We start from the raw sequence: 21294 nt of genomic DNA on the forward strand, positions 1-21294 counted from the left end.
GCCGGCTTCTCCTCGCTCAGAGGAGGAGGAGACACGCGCTGCAGCCAGGAGGAGAGGAGAGAAGAAGCACGCAGCATCGCGGGATCGCGGTATCGAGTGAGTATGATATTTTAATTATTTTTAAAAACTGTGTTCGCTGTATAAGACGCACCCACTTTTCCCCCCCAGTTTTGGGGAAGAGAAAGTGCGTCTTATACTGTGAGGAGGATTAAGGAACAACAATGCCCCCTCCCCACCACTGTCCATATAAAGACCATTAATTTTTAACCAATACAATGTACCTAAAACACTCAGCAGCCTTCCTATTCCATGGTGGTTTGATCTGCTGTAAGAACTCAACAGAATATCTTTACAAGTCAAGAACAAGTGTGGATAAACATCCTCTAAACCATAGGTTCCCAACCTTTTTTGGGTCAGAGCCCACTTTTTCAAGGAGTGATTCGATAGCTCCCCCCATCGGTGGACTATACTATATATTGAAAAACAAGGACAGATTTATTAAATTTTTTTATTAGAAGATATTAACAATATTAGTGTATTACTCAAAATATAATAAAAAAATGAATATAATCATATTAGTGAGATAAGCTTGGTGGCAAGTAGCCAGCTATGTGTGACAGGCACCCTGGCAGCAGCTTATCTACAGGTTTGAATCCAGGCGGCAGTAAGTGGTACTGAGTGTTTCCCCTTAAGCAGGGTTCCATGACAAGAGGAAGGGGTAATCGCAGTGCCACCTCACCGCCAGTCTAAACTCAGCCTTAAAGTTTGGTGAGCGGGCAAATTTTTGCACAGACGACTGACAGTACCCTAATGCTCAATGCCATGGAAGTGGCCCCTGGGGGTCCCTAATATGCAAACTCAATTTGGGGACCCTGGTCTTGAAATGGCCAATCACTACAGTCTAAAACAAGTAGAGACAGTCTAAAACAAGTACATTTTGTGACACATTCTGCACCATTTCTATTTTATTTAGGCCCTGTGAAAATCTAGTATTTTTACCTCCCTGATGGTGGCTCTGTATATATGTATACATTGAGTTTTATGTAAGCTGTTTATAATTTTTTTAAATCCTGCTAAAGGCAGTCTCTTATCCATGGTTATACTACCTAGCAGCACAACTGCAACATGTCAGTAGTGTTCCAAATGATTCAAATCAGGACTTGAAACATCCCTCCTCAATACACAGGCAAATATTTTGCCCTTGAGACTGAATCTAAAACGTAACCTAATGTAACCTAGGTATAATAGCTATTTAACTTTCTGTGTGTCTCCTTTTTTATAGCAGTGATTGCCTCTGGACTGACATGGTTTACATGGGTTACAACAAATAAACTATTCTAAAAGATCATCCTATTTAACCATTCACAATTTCCAAGGGGACTATTCCTTTATGTCTGATGTTTCTTAAACTCTGTACTTGTGTTTGTGACAGTACTGGGAAGAAGGCAAACCCCTCCTCAGACAATACATAACCCAACAAAAGTTCCAGCCCTTCCCCTCTTAGGTAAAGAAAAAAAATTTGATTACAGTTAAACCTGTTAAACCAGATGAGAGTTGCAAAGAAAGACTTGTCCTGACTAAAAAAAGGCTGCATGCAAAAAAACAAACAAACAAACGAACAAACACAACAGTCCTAAGCCTGGGTCTACATGGATGGTTTTAAAAACGCATATAAACGTTCCTACCATGTTTATATACATGTTTTAATGCACTTTTACAAGCGTTTTAAATCCTGACTTGAAACGCTAAAAAACATTTATAAACGCCTATAACGCGTTTCACCGCAAATTGCTGCGATTTGACGCGATTTTACATAAGCCTTTATAAAAGCTTTACTTTTAACCCTTTCAGGGAATGAGTACAGGGGTACATAAAACCCCATACTCACTCCCTGAAAGGGTTAAAATATGTGTAAAACATTGGACGAGGCTTTATTGTTAAAGTAGTTTATTAAATATGTGTGTTTGTGTAACTAAACTTTTTTTTTTTTACAGGTTATCCCAATGACAGGATGATTCCCACAGCTGCAATCATGACATGAGCACAGCCCTGGGACTCCTCCTGAGAGTGAGGGATCCCTGGGCACTAGGGGTTTAATGAGGACAAGGCTCTCCATTCACCTCTAGTGCTCTGTGATTGGCTGAGGTTTTCCGTTTCTCAGCCATTCAGTATTAGACTTGAATGGGGAGACTTGTGCCCATTCATCTCTAGTGCTCTGTGCTTGGCTGAGAAACAGGAAACCCTGATGATAGCTCAAGCATCATCAGGATTTCCCTTTCCTCAGCCAATCAGGGAGCAGAGCAATCAGAGCTCTGCTATGCTGACGCTCCCCTGGTTACTCCCGCAGCCCTAGAGGAGCTGTGACATGTGTTCTGTATCTGTAGGGCTCTGCAGATTGCTCTGCTCCCTGATTGGCTGAGGAAATAATTTAACATTAAAGCCTCGTCCTATTTTTGTTACACTTTCAGGGAATAAGTAAGGACTCTTATGTACCCCTGTACTCATTCCCCAGGGTGGGTGGTTGAGATTTGGGAGTCTCCTTATTAAAGGGGGCTTCCAGATTCCAAAGTCCTGCTAAAAACAGCTTATAAAAGTCCCCATTGTTTTCAATAGAAGCTTTTTTCAATAGAAGCTTTCAAAAAACGCTTGTAAAAGTTCAATGGGAGCATTATCAAGTGTTTTCCCGCTTTTACCCTGCGTTTTAATTCTTTAGGATAAAGCTCATAAACGTGCCTGAAGGAAACGTCCTGGTGTAGATTAGCCCATAGGAATGCATGGGGATTAAATGCTGGGGAAACAGTCCGTGGAGACTAAGCCTAAGATTGTTGAAAAAAAAAGGATCACATCATGAAATGTGCATTTTATCATAAGAGTAACTGTAATTGTTTATAGTTGCACTGTTGTGCAAGTTTACAAATCAATTGTATGTAATTGTTTCACATTTTTATTTTAAAAAAAACATTAAATACTGGGTACTTTTATAAAAAATGGTTTTGGAGACCATTCTAAAAGTCATAAAAACCAAGAGTGTGGCTTAATTATTTTCAATAATCAGTGATTCTACTCTGGACCATGCTAAAAGCCTGAAGAAGTAGATGTTGCTCTGTTGCTATCACTTTTTCTTTAGACTTCAGAAGTACAAGATGCGTTGTTTATATGCCTCCTAAAATTACAGGGAGTACTGATGATGTTCCTAGTAAAACCATTTTCCTGGACATATTTTGCTGCTGTATGGCCACTAAGGACTGCCATTGGATAGAGATAAGGAGATGGCAGCCAACACAGTGCTGGAATTTAGGTTGTTTGAGTGCTCTATAGAAGCTTTGCTTTTTATTCATAATATGTGGAAAAAAACATTTTAATTTCTCAGGTGTTATATATTTAAGTGTTGGTAGTGCATTTTTATTTTTTTTATTTAAAAAGCTAGAATTCCTGAATTAAGGATTGCATTTCTTAGCAAGCACATTACATTACAGTACATTAAACAGTACTGACATTATATTTTGCCAGTTTCTCAGTAGTTGCCTGGAGATTAACCATTCTGAGTAACAATTGCACTCGTTCTGAAAACTGTTGAGTCATTGCTGCTCACAGGAATGAGGGTAGTAAACTACTGTAGATAGCTTTGAACCCAAATCACCTCTAGCTGAAAAAATGAGTGGGAGGGAAAGAAAAGCAAAGCTGCTCCAAGTGTCTGCTAACTAGTCAGCTCACAAAATAATTCAGGTGGAGCTGTCGAGCTTTTCATTTTCAGCTGAGGTATTTAGAAAAATTATTTTTGTCATTTATGGGCGGGGAGATGGGAATCTTAAAGCATACTTCTACCTTTCTGACCCATTTCAGTTTGTTGATCAGTATACTGAAGTATTTATGTATTAGATATATAGTGGAGACATACATATATCAGCTATTTACTGTGTATTGTCCTGATATGCTTGTACAGGTTTAAAAAATATTAAGAACAGCCAATTAGACATTTGTACTTGCCCTTACTAAACTTTTAAAGTACTTTGCATTAGGAGAACTGTGGATTAAGGTATAACATTCTTCAATAAGGGCCTCTAGTTCCTACTAGGATCTGCAATTTTTAAAAATAAATCAGCTTTGCATGCACATTGTCATGTGTTACGTTAGAGCAGCACATCCAAATACATGTACAGATCATGTGTAAAATTATTATGAACTCAAAAGTGTTCAAAAGAGAAACACACACTTTAGGGGTCAAAAAGCAATGTCTTATTAATAGATAAAGGTCTCACAAATTGCCAGGAACAGATTAGGGATATACTATCACTTTATATTTCTGACTTTACTTTGCAAATAGAATATATATATATATATATATATATATATATATATATATATATATATCTTTCTCTTGAAACATACAAAGGATAACCCTAATGATAGATTGTGTAAATATGTGCCTATGCTCATCCACAAAGGTTTCTTTCAGTCTGCCAAACGCAAGACACGGGTTAAACAGACGGGAACTCCTGTTTTGCATATGAACATAGCATTGCAATGATTCACTAGTAGGATAGCCTGGTATGGATGACAATGCAATAACTGAGGGACTATGTGAGCTTGCTAGGCAACTTCAGTGCTAAAACTGAACTAGAAGTGCTTAACATTTTTAGAGCAATCAAAAGCTTTTGGCCTTTGGTCCCTTTTACTGACAGAGGCAGCTTCAGGCACTAGCTGTTTCATTGGATTTGAAATTTAACAAATTAGGGTTCTGTTTACGAAACAGAAAATGTGAGTGAAAAGTATGTGGGTTGAGTTTCCGTCAGCTGCAGCATTAGGTTTCTATATTTTAACATGAAATATGAGTAATATTCGCTCGCATGTTTGAAATTCTACACTTAACCAATACAGGTTAATCTTTGTCACCTAAGGAATAACAGGATATTGACAAGTGAAGTTCAACTTTATTCAAGCCATGGTTTAAACTCAAAGCAGAACAACCTGATGAAATGGAGAAGAAAGGATTACAGAAAAGCAAAGAAAAGGTAAATGTTTCTGCAACCAGGAACTGCAAGATCAGGTATCTGTACCATTTATGTTTTGTCTCTATGTAACTACTTATTTTGTAAAAGTATTCCTGTTCTACAAATTCTATCAGTACAAAACTGATAAAATGTTTACATTCTATTTCAATATTTTAAACTGTTAGCTGGAAACAATATATGTATACCCATATTTGTGTATTCCTATTAAGATCAATCTTTGTGGTGTATTTCTTGGATGTTTTTGTTTATGTTAGGTTTTCTCATTCAACTTTTTGTATTTAGTTTTAATATCCTTGTGTCATATGCTTCATATGAAAAATGAACTTAAAGCTAAACTCCAGACAGATATACAAGATTTTCAGCAAAGGTCAGCCAATTACCAGTGAGTGTAAAACCACAATAGCCTATTTGGTCCTGGTGTAACAGGACAATTGCATAGATATTGAATAAAAAAGACAAATAGCAGACTCCTAGACTAGTGGAAAAGTGGTGTTCCACTTACGTTTTGGGTGGTGCACCCATTTATTGACTAATATTTTTTATTTTCCTGTGAAGACTTAGGAAATGTGAATTAATTTTCCCTTGTATTCTTTCCAGTTAGTGCATATTGCTAGAGTATTGTGAAGAAGTGCCTCAAGTAGCATAGAGGGGTTGCTTTTTTCACATGATGTGATATTACAGTATAAACCTCAGTTTAGGAAGTGATTTGACAGGAAGGGAAGAAGTTGGTTTGTAAGTTCCAGGAGGAAAGACCTGTGTGGTTTATGTAGGTGACAGTTTTTGCACTTGCACTTTTCTCTGGTAAAATGCAGAACTTTGCAGTATTCCCCCAGGTGTTAGGATCCTCTCCATCTATAGCGGAATGGACAGATTTGGTGCATGGCAGACTTTTGCTATAAGAATATGTAGTACCCTGGGGCTGTCTGTGGGATTGTTAGTAACCCTATGATTTGAGTCAAGTGTTAGACATGATGTCCTAAAATGAGCTTGTTTGAAGTTTGCAAATAACAACTACTGTATCTGTGCTGGAAAAACCTGCATTACCTGAGAATAACTTAGTTATTTTGTGTTACTATAAATCTTTCTAGACATCCCTGCATTTGACCATGTGCTAATTATTATCCTGTCAGAAATTTTCTATGATGCTTAAAAGATATTTTCAGCTAGGAGTTACAACAGCAGACTAGACACTGCAGAGGCCAGGGCTTGGCCTGATTCCACTAAAACCTAAATCCAAATGGCTGTATTTGACCAAAGGTCCCTGAGCCAGAAACAGAGGACCCCAAAAGACTAATTTCAGTAGGGGTAATCGCCGACGGGTACTTCTGAGCTGTTAGGTGATCCCTGGAAGCACTGATTGGGGTCGGTTCAGAGAGATGCTTACAGTTATGTATACCACAATCTTGATTCTCTTTGAAAAGATTGTTGTTTACATATAGTACTCAGTTAAACCTGGATATTCTACAGGTCTGCATTACCCCATTATTTCCATTTCAGTAGTTTTTATTGAGTAATAAATTCAAGGGAATTCATTTAGGAAGAAGCAACATCCCTTTCTTATTCAATTTGTATGCAGTTGTCCCTTTTTGTATATTTGCACTAACAAAAGATATTATAGTTTTATATTCATAGGTGATAGGAATTTTAATTTACATGATATTTAAATAATTCAATGTATAGAGTATTCTGCTCTAATACAAAGGACACACATTATTTCAGCTTAGTATTCAATAACATAAGTTGCTTACTTTTAAAATGTAAGCAACTGAATATGATCTGGTAAAAATTTTTATGTGCACAGCAGAGTTCCGACTGGAACAGAGAGAAACAGCCTAGGGAGCCAGTGAGCTAAACTGCAGTCCTCATAGGTTAACTAGGGACGTGCTGATAGGAACTGAAGGTAGAGAAAACAATAAAGGCTCATTAGTCTGGTGCGTTCCTTTCACTGCCCAGTCACAAGGTGGGAAGGCAACAATGCCTGTACATATTACTTAACTACAAAGAAGAATGATCAGGTCACCTGCCTAGGTAGACAGGTAAATATCAGGAATGGGATGAACAGAAATACCAACAGCCCTCTTATATGTATTGTGTAATTTGTTGTTTGCCTGGATTCACTCATTATGGATGTGGCCGGTGTGTACATTTTTAAACCAAGGAATCCTGGATATTAGAAACTATAAGATGATTTGTGAGTGATATCATTTAAAAAGTAAAATAATCAGTTTTGGAGGATTGTTGGTAGTGCTCTGGAAGAAATCGGGTACCTTTGGGTACGCTAACAAAAATGGATGTATGGATGTATAGCGTGCGTGGAAAACTATGCATGGTCCTATTGTGCTAATATTACTTAAAGAGGCTAAACCTAAATTTATCTTGCGGACAGAGACAGGCTTTTGTAGGCAAAGTAAGATAATAACAAAAAAAAGATTTTAATAGAACCAAGGTAGACCTTTTGCCAACATAGACAGTTTTTAAAGGACAGTACCACAAACAAAGTTTAAATCTACTGGGTGAGGGCTAAAGACTTATGTTGGTAACAAATAGTGAAATAACATAATTTATATAATGAAAGATTAATACTATAAGGTATGACCACATGATCTTGTACAATTAGTACACATGATATAGTACAATTAGGTACAATAATACAATGCAATAGGCAGTCATTAGTAGTTTAAGCATCCAATATCAATTTAAAACAGATATTCACTGGATATCACAGGTAGGTAATTTAACCAATAAGCATCTAACATACTTAAAAAATACATGTATGTCATAGAGAGATGTCCTTGTAACTACTAACATAGTAGTAGTAGGTATAGGTTTGTATCTTGAATAGATATTAAAAGAAATAAATCACATTGCCAATTGTAGGTCTAAGTGTTTAAAGAGAAAAATAATAAGATGGACTAAAGAGTAAACAAACATATATATGGGGAGGTAATTGTTATAAGGATTAGAACTTACTTGCTTGTAGGATAGTGGTGACTCACCAGTAGAAAAGAGATAAGAGTAGATAGAAGTGGTATGTTGGGTAGTCAGAATGTTGAGTGAAAATTGGTTGCTGAAATCAGTAAAAAATCCCACACAATTCTATGTTTTTATCAGCGAGAATTTTTTTTTTACTGCAATTATGGGTAAAAACCTACTCAAAAGTTGGCTTCATACATACATACAAGTATGTTAGACAATGAATAACAGTATCCTAGTAGGTGTTATATGGGACATCTTTTATTGCGAGATGGTTCTGCTCTCAACCCTTAGGTCAGATTCCTGATTGATAAAGGGATAGCTAAATATCGTTGTCTTTATCTGGTATTTACAATATCTTAAATTGATAAGGATCTCTTACCCTAATATTATGAATATAGAAGGATCTGATTAAGAATCTGGGTCCTGGGGAATATGACTGTGGGGGTTTGAATCCAGTCTAAGTCTTATTAAAAGAAATATACATGTACTTATATGAAATAATATGACTGCTACATAGTATATATGAGGTTTTCTATGGATGTAATCACAATCCTGGAATTCTAATGTTATTCTGGTCATACTGACCTAGATGTTTAAACTTACCCCCAAATTTCCTATGTTGGGGGGTCGCTGATCATAACATATCCTAAAAGCAAGAAGTGAATAAAAAATCTATTTAAAGGACCTGGAGTCATACATTATTTGAGAGGTCCTTTTAAATTTAAAAAAGGTGACAGGGACTAAAAGTAGATAAATACAGAGTATCACTTACTTTATAGGTTAGTGTATAGTATAAACCTACATTTACATACTGTACAGTTGAGGAGATATCTTGAAATCTATTGCCACAAACTGTGCCATAAGCACAAATAAACCTAAAGGTAAAGCATTGTTTAAAAACATAAGTAAACACTTCCTTTGCAGATGCTCTTTTACACTCACAACATCATAGAAACAGGAAAGTTCATTAAATAGTTGAGGAAAACTTTTGATATAGTAAACACTTTGCTCAGGAGTATGCAATGTACAGCAAACAGCTTGCAAATTGAAGCATTAAAGACTGTGTGGTCCACATCACAGCACATCAACTCCAATGATTAGGAGTATGACACGTACACATACAGAATAGCTTACAGCTGAGGTATGTCACAGTTTACAGAGTTCAACAGTAAGTAGTATGGGTAGTTTAGAAATTTGACCATAATAAACAGGTCATACTGGATATACAATATATGAATGTAGCCACAGAGTTTATTTATCAAAAACTGGATGGGAAATTCACCTAACCTCTACCCAGAATGATTAAAAAATTCACCTTTTTTTAGTTAGTACACTTATATTTTCTGATATTTAACAACTTCATTTCTTCATTAGGAAAAAATCTTTTACATTTACAATATTTAGAATATTTGCTATTATTTTTTAAGTGATATAAGCAAGCCTCTGGTAGTATGAAGGGTTCCTTTTCTGTGATCCCACCGCTGTGTGAGACTAGCCAGCTGTTTTCCAAAAAGCCAGGTAAGTGAATATCTGTAAAACAATTACTGGAACATTTTATAAATATACTTTTAGATGTCTTAGGTAATACTTGCTATAAATTATTCCAATAAAATACAAGTAATAGAAATTTTAGTTTTACACTGAGTAAGCTGAATAATTTGAGAACTGTATTTATAACTCCATAAAATAAATTGGTATTTTGACATAGGTGTATTATTTGTTATTATTAGTTTTATTTAATTGGACATGTTGTTCGATATTATTGTTTTATTTAAGTACAGACATTTTGATGTTTATTTTACATTTTGCTTTAGCTAATACATTTTTCTTGTTTTAAAAGGCTTGCCTGGTAGTACTTGGATTCGGACCATGTTTCCATGATAAAAAAAGTGAAAAAAAATATGCCATATTTTAAAATTACTTGAGAAGACCTGTTATCCTGAGAATGTTATGCTCAAGAAAGAAGAAGGCCAACCTGAAGCATTCAGCAGCCATTGCTGTACCCTCTATGAAGGGACATGGCTACCTTGATTACACCATTGAAAATCATGCTTCCAAAGCTTTTGAAAAGATGGATGAGCTCAGGAAGAATAACCAGTTGTGTGATGTTCTCATAAAAGTTAACTACAATGGTCAAGAAGAGAACTTCCCTGCACACAAGATTGTACTTGTGTCTTGTAGCCCATTTTTTAGGGCAATGTTTACCAATAACTTTAGTGAATGCCATGCCAAGGAGATCACAATTAAAGACATGTGTCCTATAGTAATGCAAAGGTTAATAGAATTTGCATACTCCTCAAGAATAACAGTTGGAGAGAAGTGTGTCTTGCATGTGCTCCTAGCTGCTATGAGATACCAGATGGAAGATGTGTCTAAAGTGTGTAGTGACTTCCTTGTCAAACACCTGGAACCCAGCAATGTTATTGGGATATCAAACTTTGCAGAACAAATTGGATGCATAGAGCTACATAAAAAAGGAAGAGAATACATTAATAAGCACTTCAGTGAGGTAAGCATTGATGTGTTTCACTTAAAAAATTCTTTTTAACACAAAAAAATAATGATAAAACTTTAGTTAAAAATATTTATAAACACAGAAATGAACAAAACACAAATTGTCATATGACAACAGTTGCATATGAAAAAGAGTGCTTTGCTATGTGCACATTTTCTAGCACTTGTTTATCAGCATGACCCTCCCTCCCTTCACCATGCAAAATTGCTAGATCCCACAAAAACAAAACCCTAGCAAGAAAAAGCTAACCTGCCTTCTTAACCCTGCTATGAAGCCTGCAAATTAATAATATTAATAAACATTTATGTAGCGCCAACATATTACGCAGTGCTGTACATTAAATATGGGTTGCAAATGACAGACAGAAACAGACAGTGATACAGGAGGAGGAGAGGACACTGTCCCGGAGAGCTTACAATCTAGGAATATTATAAAGAAGTATTATAAAAATGCGACTGTCACCCTTAGGTGACCATTGACTCTGAACCTTCATTCATAAAGTAGAAATAGGCCAAGAAGAAATGGGAAAACTAAACTGTGAGCTAGAAAGGTAGTAGAAATAGGAAGATTATAGCTGTGAGTGGATCCAGACCTAACTTAGTACTAAACTAACTTATGTAAAAAAAAAATCAATATACAGGTACATAGTCTTACCTTGCAACTATCCTTCATTAGATTGAACTTTTGTGATCTGTGTGACATAGTAGAAAGTGTGTTCTTTGCTTACATACTTTGTACAATAAACTATCCATCCTTCTCATATCCCTCTATGCATTGTGATGAAAGATTTTTGGGGACAAAAAGTTTTAAATGTAAGTCTCAACCCTGCTAGGAAAAAGCCTACAGCTACTCACCTGTCAAATATAGGATATAGTGAAAATTAAAGAACAGGGGTGGAAGTTAAGGCCCCAGTTAGAAAACAGTGGTTTGCACTTACCACTGCTTGTTTAAAAATAAAAAGACAGCATAACAATGTTCGTTACAAGGATAATTATGCCACATCCCTTTACTATCAACCAAGAAGTTTATTCAAATAGTTTTGTATTTTTGGGGGGGATTTTTTAGGCATGCATCATTAATCAATAAATCAATCAAATTAATAAACACATTAGATTTTTATTGTATTCACATCATTTAAAACACAGACATCAATAACAAATGCAACACGTAATTCTTCACCTTAATGATGTTTTTTATTATACAGCCACAAAAATTCAATACATATACCTAATTAAACAATTGTATATATAATTTCTTCCTTTATTTTAACATAACCTCATTAGATTTCGACGTGTTTTACGGATATGCTGCTTCATCAGGAATTTATTGGTACAGATAAATTGAAAAAATGCTAGCTCATCAGCCAAATGGCTGTATTACTCATTTTAGGCAGAGCAACTCAGGAAAGGGTGGGAATGATATCCTAATCCGCAGATACCCAGGCCATAAAGGAATGTATGATTTACCTTCTAAAAGGTCTTCTCTATTCTGCCAACTCCAATCAAATCTCAATGTCTGTGGGTATGCATAAGCCAAAACACTATTCACTGCCAAAGTTAGTTTAAACATCCCACAAGGGGAGAAAGGAAAGAGAAGGTCCAAAATAGATCATAAAATTGTAGTTTAGCAAAGATGGTAAAACAAAAAGCAGTGTTTTCCTGATTATATATATATATATATATATATATATATTTTTATATATTTATAAGGACTAATGTTTTTATGAATTAAGCTGAATTATCTTACATATGTAGTCAAATATGAATATGCTTTATTGTGCTTTTTGAATTAAAGTGTGTTTGATTTTAAATAACAAATGTCTATAATATTAAAAAAACAAGTACCGAAAAAATCCCCATACCCTAAATCTTTTGAAAGTATAAAACCAAAAGTAGCATAACTATTGTATACTAATACCATCACCACAACTGGTACAAAACTACAAAACATTTGATACATCCCAGTGGCGAATTTTTTTAAATGGTATACAATGTTAAGTATGTGTTTATAAATTTTTTTCATTTCAGGTAACAAAAGAAGAAGAATTTCTAAACCTCACACACTGCGAACTATTGGACATGGTTAGTCAGGAAAGTCTAAATGTGCTTTGTGAGACTGAGGTATACAATGCCTGTGTAAGATGGATGCAGTGGGATGTGAACAACAGAGCACAGTATTTTAATGTCTTGCTAAATGCTGTTCACCTCTATGCTCTGCCCCCTAAATTTTTGGCAGTGCAGCTAAGGCAGTGTCCCATTCTCAGTAAGGAAAACTCATGTAGAATGTTTTTGTCAAAGATTTTTCAAGAAATGTCATTACACAAGCCTCTTCCACCATTGAAAGTACGAGGTAACCAACTAATTTATGTAGCAGGTGGTTACCATCAAAACTCATTGACATCTTTGGAGGCCTTGAATCCACAGACTATGGAATGGATCAAGCTTGCCGACATGTTGGAACCGAGAAGTGGTCTTGGAGCCTGTACTGTAAGTGGACTACTTTACACTGTTGGAGGAAGGAATCATTCTGCTACGGAAAATGCAGATTCTAACTCTTTAAGCTGTTTTAATCCAATGACGAATCAATGGACAAGGAAAGCACCAATGAATGTACCTAGAAATCGAGTTGGGGTAGCAGTAATCGATGAAACTATTTATGCCATTGGGGGTTCCTCTGGCTCTGAACACCATAGAAGTGTTGAAAGGTAAGAAACTGATCATACTGGTATAGCAGTAAATAAATAAATAAAAAGGAACAGTATTTACAATAATAGTAATAATAATAAAAATTATAAATAGGCAATATACTTTCTAAACACAGGTTATCTGAAAATGTTCAGTACAACAGTCATTTGGAGCACAAAATTAAATTAATGGATTGTAATGGATGGGTTTTATCACTGGCCAGCCTCTAATGTTTGTGATAGTATTATTCCAACACTTGAGCTTCCACCTTCGCCTACCTATAACATGCACAATCTGACTCCTTTTACTGAGACTGCTTTTTTATTATGTGTAAAATATTTGTGTGCTCTGACTGTGTGTGTCCTATGTTTCTCTGTGTGCCATGCCTTTGTGTGGTCTGTCTGTGTGCTGCAAGTGGCCTACTGTTTGTTTGTTTGCTTGTATGTATTGTGTTTGTTTGATGAAACAGAGTGTGTGGTGTAGCTTACACCTATGAGGTCTATACTACACAGCATGCAAGGTTCACCTACTAATCGTTGCTCAAAATAGCCAGAAGGTACAAACTAATGTTTTGAGGTTGCACATGGTCCATTTCTCAGAGGCCAAAGCTAAGTTGAGAAAAGTATCTGCTATTGCCTAAAAATATTAGTTTTTCACATGCAATAAAATGATTAGAGACCCTTAAAGAGCTTGTGAGTTCTTGAGAATGAGTAGGTGTATTGTCTGTCTCTGTGCCCTGAGTGATTTTTTTTCCTCTTCTTATACTATACAGGCAAAATTAAGGGTATCTTGGGGTGTTTGGGAGGCCATGTCTCTCTGTAATATTTACTGTGTGAGTTGTCTGTGCTGATGATAAGATTGCAGTGGTCTGGCATGCTTTTGGTTAGCTAAATTTAGCCATGGAGGGTTATTTCCACAGTAAGAAAGCCCAAAAGCCACTTTATTAATATATAATACGAGATAGTATTATATAGATGACATACATTGTGCAAACTTCTATTTATCGATATAATGAATATAAATACAGGGACTGTGTATTCAGGGCATATATACACACTGTGTATTCTGTGTATTTGTTATTAATACAATTGCACATTCTACCTACAACGGAATATATTATCTGTTAAGTGCATAATTGTGAGTTGCTATTACTGTTATTACATCTCCTGTGATGTTTTGTGCATTGTATTATGTTAGGTATGATCCTGAAGTAAATTTTTGGACCTATATTAAACCTATGAATGGTGCCCGGATTGGTGCTGGAGTAACATCAAGTCGTGGACTTTTGTATGTAATTGGTGGATTTGATGGAGAAAACCGACTAAACACAGCTGACTGTTACCACCCAGATAAGGACAGGTGGCATTCAGTAGCTTCAATGAAGATCAACCGAAGTGGTACAGGTGCATATCGATAAACATTGTCTTGACTTTTTCCATATTATATACCGTAATAAACTATTCCCATTTACTTTAATATATGTGCTGGTACTGAAGCTAAAACATGTCAAAAATGTCCATTTCTACTTATATTCAAGACTTTATCCTTTGTAATTACACAATAAACTTTACACAGCTTTGCAAACAGGCAGTATGTGGAAAGTAGGAGAGTCTATTACCAACTTTATCAACAATAAATCACTATCTATTCCTACATACAGAGATAAGTTAACACATTAACTCTGTTAGCCAGTCTAAATTATTAGTTTGTTAAAAATGTTTCATATGAAAACTGTTTTTTGGATAAATATGCCTTATTTATATATAAGGTGTAAAAAGTAATAGGACGTGTTTCCCTGCACATTGCATAACACTGTTTAATGCTGTTTAATACATATTACATGTGTAAGTCTGTATTATATTATATGAACATTTTAGATTTTACAGAGCTTAATAAGGGTGGTCTACTGCTGTCTGAAGCAGTCCTAAGATATTCATCTGTATAGTTGCCTTACATACAGGAAGATCTACAAATAGAAAATCAATTATCTATAAAGCTTGTGTATCCAAAGTTTCAAATAGTACAGATCTTTAAAATGAACAAATCTAGATTTTTGAAGATTCCTTGAACTGTGTATTGGCAGAGATGAGTTCCCTCATCTCAGCACTACTTTAGATCGGTCATTTTCAAATTGCTTTTGATGTGTAATCTAGGATGAGCTTGCAAAAGCTTCTATTGTCATTTCATTAAGGCTTGGATCATACCTGACTCCCCAAACTATCCACTAGGAAAAGCAAACAAGTGATCTATACAGAAATATTACAATCAACATTTTTATGTTTAATGTACAATAATAAAATTATTTCTCACAGGAGTAGTATCAGTGGACAACTATATATATGCTGTTGGGGGATATGATGGCACCAATCAACTTAACTCTGTAGAACGCTACAATATAGACAAAGATTGCTGGGAGTTTCTGGCACCCATGAAACACAAACGGAGTGCACATGGCCTGACTCTGCACCTGGGGAAAATTTTTGCAATTGGTAAGAGTTTTCAAGGTTATGCCCTTTTATAATTTAGTTTCATATGCACAAATTATTTATAAAAGTCATTTAATTTGTATTTGATTAGCTTTGCATGTAAAAACATATAGCATGAACAAGGCAAATGGTATAACTTAAAAATTTGTTCTAAATAAAAACTGCAGCAGGTAAAAAAATGAAGGTGCTTGGAAGATTCTGTCTATACCTGAAGCAGCCTGTTAGAAATAAAAAATGGGTTGCTCTGACACGGCTATTACACTTCTGAGTATTGATGTAGATTGCTATTACCTACTGCCATCCACACAGTCCTTTTTGTCCACATTGCAATGTCAAACAGGAATAAGAAAGAATCAGCTCTAAAGTTCCTTGCCTATCAGAATGGTTGCAGATTTTGATGTAACTGCAAGGTTTTGGAGAGCAGTTTTAAACAACTGAAATACATTAATAGGAACTGACCTGTCAAAAATGTGTCATACCGTTTAAGCAATTAACAATCAAGATGATTGCATGCATTACCTGATGTGTAATGTGGTGGTTGGAGGTCAGTTTTAAATACGTAATATTACACTGAAAGGATAGCTAGATGATTTCTGTTCCTAATCTAAAGAATCTTGGCCAGAAATAATATAGTCCAATATGACAGTGCTGGCACTTGGCTTCACAAGCACTAGCACTGCCACATGGAAGCAAGGAAAGAGTTGTCAGCCTATATACAAATATTTTTTTATAATGACTTCCGGGATAAAGAAGTTCCATAAAAAGTTTCATAATCAGTAAAGTGAATGTAGGATATTGACTAAAGCAATTTATTCCATTACATTTCTAACTTCTTGCTCACTACTTCCCAGAATGTTGCCAACTGTCACTTATAGGCCACCTTTAACAAATTTTAGTCAAATTTTCTGTACAGTTTTCTATGCACTTCTACATAAATATATGTTGTATTAGTTTAAAGCCATTTATGGGACCAATGCTTTTCAGTAGTAGAATAACATCAAATGTACTTAGGTACTCTCTGATTTGTAATTTTAATTTTTATTATGCCTGTTTAAATTCAGGTAAGCAAGACACCATTTACATTTAACTTTATATTTGGGTTAAAGGTGTTTTATGTTTTTTTGAAAGTATTAAATTAATGAAAGGGAAGAGATCAAATTAGAATTATTATTATTTAGAATTATTAGAACATTAGAATGGCAACTAAAAAGTTTTATCTCCATAGGTGGTTTTAATGCAGAGGGGTTTCTCTCGTCTGTGGAATGTTACTGCCCCGAAAGAAATGAATGGAGAGAAGTGACTGAGATGCCAACAAGTTGTAGTGGCATGGGTGTAGCAGTAACCATGGAGCCTTGTCCTAATACAATTGAAGAAACTGAGGATACCTGATCAATAACATTTGTAAATAATTGGGCTTGTAGCCAAATTTGCAGTCATAAAGTGCATACATATGTAATACACAGTAACACTGGCCAAGATAGATTTATCTCTAGTTTACCTACATTTTTGTATTATGCGAAGTGTGATTGGTGCAGATGTCTGCACATGGGAAGATATGTACATAGCATTTCTACTGTGCCAAGCTGAAAGTACCTCCTTGACTTCAATGTATAGCAGTAATGCGTAACCATTGATACTAACAAAGTGTTGGATTCCTAGTATCTTGACAGTGGATCATTACTAAAAGTCCAATCCAAGCATCCCTAGCAAAGTAAAAAACAGCCTGCTTCTATTTAAAACATCCTTGTGGAGCTTTTTGCTGCTGTGAAAAACATAGTTGCCACTACTGTGTGAAAATTTGCATGAAATTTGCACATAGTTTAAAATTGATCAATTTAAACTATAATTTGATAGATTTAAATGTGATCTAGATGCAATTATCTTTGTGTAAGTACAGGGACCGGGAAATGTTTATTATTTGGGGATGGCATATATTAAACAAGTATTTTACATGTTTAAGGAGCAAGCAATAGACTTACTTTTGGAATATTAAGGACAACAGTTGGGGTGTAAATAATATTGAGTAATAAGCTTCCTCCTAATATATCTTGTGACCGAACTAAGTGCACTTTTAAAATTATGGGATTTTTTACTCATAGGGAATGATACAAAATAGTGATTTTGTTTTGATCACAATTAAAATCCTATTTTGAAAATAAAGAAAATATCAGACCAATTGGAGCAAATATTGCTTCTTCTGCATGCACTGCTGTGCCATGCACATCATGGTCCACCAAATAAAAAAAATCATGGCTGTGGTTTTACTAGTTTAATTAGTAAACATGTGAAAGACCCATAAACAGGCTTTCCTCCTGGTATTTTTTTCACTTACAAAACATAATTTCTCTTGATCTCTGCTGACTCTCAAACCTAGCAAAGCACTCCACTAATTGTCATTCTTTTAAAGCCATGCTTCAAAGTTTTTTTAACACACCACACCACACCACACCACACACACCAAGTGTTTTTACTCAGGGAATACTAAACATTGCATTTTACACTTCCCATACATGTTTGTAGGTATTCGAAAGCCTACTTGTGTTTTAATGAAGTAATAAACATTATTACTGAGAATAATTCCTGGATGGCATTTTCTGTATCCAGTGCAGGGAGAAAATTCAATATTGCCCTAGAACCTTGTGGGAACATTGTAATGTACGTAAATCATATTTAATTCTGATTTTTCGTTCATCAGATACAGGTAACCTACAGTGTTAAAATGGTTAAATGTGCTCAGATCCTTGAAGTTTGTTTGTCTTTCATTAATTTTGGTAAAGGTTGATATTTTAGGCACAGCTAACCAATACACGGTTCTCCCTGATTTGTGATCCTTCAGTTAGCAGGAGACCACTTGCCTAATGCCATTAAAAAATAAATTCCAGGCGGTGACACAAAAAATATTTAAATACTCTATATGGAAAGTTTTACTGCCAGCAAATATGAAAATATTTTTGTTTTGGTAAAGGTTTTAAAATAGTATAAGGTAAAAAAGTATTGGTATTCTTTATTACTAACAGATCCTGAAGTAAAGCTTACGTACTGCTGTCTGCTACATGATATTGTACAAAATGTATAATTCTATAATTATGAGTATTTATAAATTGTAATTATAAAATTTATTGGTAGCACTACATATCTACCTCTGCTTAGATTGTTGGTCTCTATTGTGAGTATTTTAAATTTGCCAAATTATTTACAATAGTGGTGTGCTAAGAAAACTGTAACTGTAAATTATATACCCATAGTTTTTTTGTAAATTGTAATTTTGTTCTGAAAATACATATTTATTCAAATGTTAATTTATGTACAGCAAAAAATTAAGACAGTGGATAATGCAGATGTTTCTCTGAAGCCTTCCTTGTTCTTTGTAACTTAAGACTCTTGGTAATATTTACTAAATAGCAACAATTTTGGCCAAAAAGGGAACATTTTAGGCATTCAACAAAGAATAAACACTACAATGTATAAAATCCACATTTATTGTATAAATATTAAAATTTTTCAAAGATTCACAAAAAATGCAAGTTATTGTAGTCGCAATGTTACAAGTATTCAATGTATTCAAAGTATTCAATGCATTTCGCGGAAAAATACCGCTTTATCAGGAACAGAAAACATGTAATCTAAAGCGTAATACAATCATATAGCCTATAAATTACAATGCATCCAATCAATACAGAAATTGTTAAAACATAGTAAATACTTACATAATGTATATTAACAACCACAATGGGTAAACCCACAGAGTTTATGAATCTGGATGGTCAGGATATGCAGCAGGATAGCCCACAGAGTCATTCAATTTTATCTAAGCACCTTTTACCCAGCATATGCATATCCTGTACTGGTCATATGCCAAACAGTTTACAGAGATTACAAATAGATTTGAGGTCGAACAATCAATTTTTATTCTCAGATTATGAAACTAGAATACAATCTTTGACTGCTTGTCTGTGTTTGTGACTTCAAGCTGTATTTATAGTGAACTATATACAGCAGAGACCTATTTCTTTTGCTATCAGTGGCCTTTTGGGTTTAGTGCCTAAACACTAGATGTCTTTTTAAATAAAAGGTATTGTATGTTTTCCTCTAAAACCTTGAGTAACTACATATCTTCACTTTTTCCCTGTGAAGTCCCATTCCTGAGATATTTCCATTTCCTATTTGTAGACTCCATACCAATCTTCAGGCAAGAAATGGGACTATTTACAAAGGAAAAATAAAGTTAAGGTATTTGTTTTTTCTCATTTGATGAATGATTTGCTCCATACCTTTATTTTTGTTTTGCTTATTGAGAGTGTTTTACTTCCTGCCTGCAGACTGACATTCAGAGAAAGTAAAAATATATTTTATTAAACTGTTTAAAGTGAACCTGTATTTTGCCTTATCAGAACAAGACATTCATTTCACTGAATGGATCATACTATCTGTTGTTGATACTTACCTTTTACTTACTTTACTTTACAGCCTTCTATTTACTTAAAGCCTGCTGCAAAACATGAAAAATGTTCCTGATTGGCTCGGAGTTCACATAAAGTTATGTACCTTCCCCCATTCCCAATTGAGAGTGTTTGGACACCTAGCATTACATCCAAATAGGAAGTGGAAAAAATAACCTGCTCAAACCCAGACATGCTTGTTATTTCAAGAGGGTTTGGTACGCAAACAGGGTGGCATGAGAGGCTAGAGAAGGAAAACATAGCAACAGAGGGTAGGCTGCTAACCTGTTAACTGATATGAAAACTGAATATTCTTGAATCTTGATGTATTTTGTGTATATCTAAGTGGTGTGTGCTTTAATCCAGCATGACACAACTCCTGTACTTTGCCTCCATGGCCAGAAGTTTCCTGCTATAAAGGTTGGTCACGACTGTTCTCTCTCCTTGTGCAGGACGGCTGGTCTTAGCTCTGCCTTTTTAACTTGCCTGCTGGCAGCCTGTAGTGAGTTCACTTTTATGCTACTTTTACAGGCTAATAGCTGTAATCACAGTGGCTATTGAGTAATTAACTTAAATCCAAGTTTGAGTATCTAGAGTTCATCAGTAAACAAATTTCGTTTCTGAGATGCTATTTTTTTTTTACTTTCAGTACCTATGCCTCTTGTACACACTGTATGTAGTGTAGTGCAAATTTATTACTTTTAATAACTTTAAAATACATCAGCCTGCCCTGTTCCTACAGTATAAAATCACAACATTTCCTGGAGAAATAACTACAATAAACGGGCTGGAAACATCCAGTTACTAACCTTTTCCTGGCGACACATTCCTTGTGGCACATTTAAATAAATAAAAAAATGAATATAATTAGCTTTTTAAAGCTGAATTGCATGTTGTAGCATGCAATAACTGTTTTTTTTTGCAGACATTTGGAAACTGTTCTGTAAGCAGTTGCAAAGCCTTGCAAAGTGGTGTGGATTTTTTTCCAATTCCAGTTCTCCAGAATACATAAAACCACTTAAAAATGTATGCAAAGTTAGCAAAAAGGGATTTCCCATTCAGGTCTATGGAGGCAGTTTGGAAGGCAAACTGCTCCTAGATGTTACAGTTAAGCTGCGTACACACTTCCAATTTTTATCATTGGTAAACGAACGACGAATGATCCTGCACGATATCTGCGAA

At 35.1% G+C, this 21294-nt stretch overlaps 1 protein-coding gene across 4 annotated transcripts in view; it reads left to right on the plus strand.

The window, feature by feature from the left end:
- The window catches only part of LOC140326439 (kelch-like ECH-associated protein 1A), a 35184-nt gene extending 16037 nt beyond the window's left edge, over positions 1–19147 (plus strand). Inside the window, exons 1-7 of one of the 4 annotated variants that reach the window (XM_072405032.1) lie at positions 4578–4758; positions 4899–5047; positions 9829–10497; positions 12531–13207; positions 14385–14590; positions 15500–15676; positions 16899–19147. In XM_072405032.1, the coding sequence (XP_072261133.1) occupies positions 9934–10497; positions 12531–13207; positions 14385–14590; positions 15500–15676; positions 16899–17062 (1788 nt within the window). In that variant the 5' untranslated portion in view covers positions 4578–4758; positions 4899–5047; positions 9829–9933 and the 3' untranslated portion in view covers positions 17063–19147. Of the gene's footprint in view, positions 1–4577; positions 5048–5119; positions 10498–12530; positions 13208–14384; positions 14591–15499; positions 15677–16898 lie in introns of those variants that run through there. The other 3 variants (XM_072405031.1, XM_072405029.1, XM_072405030.1) reach the window with 3 other exon arrangements.
- Positions 19148–21294: the final 2147 nt, after the last annotated feature.

The sequence above is a fragment of the Pyxicephalus adspersus genome, chromosome 3 (assembly GCF_032062135.1).
Source record: "Pyxicephalus adspersus chromosome 3, UCB_Pads_2.0, whole genome shotgun sequence".
In the NCBI taxonomy this organism is placed as follows: domain Eukaryota; kingdom Metazoa; phylum Chordata; class Amphibia; order Anura; family Pyxicephalidae; genus Pyxicephalus; species Pyxicephalus adspersus.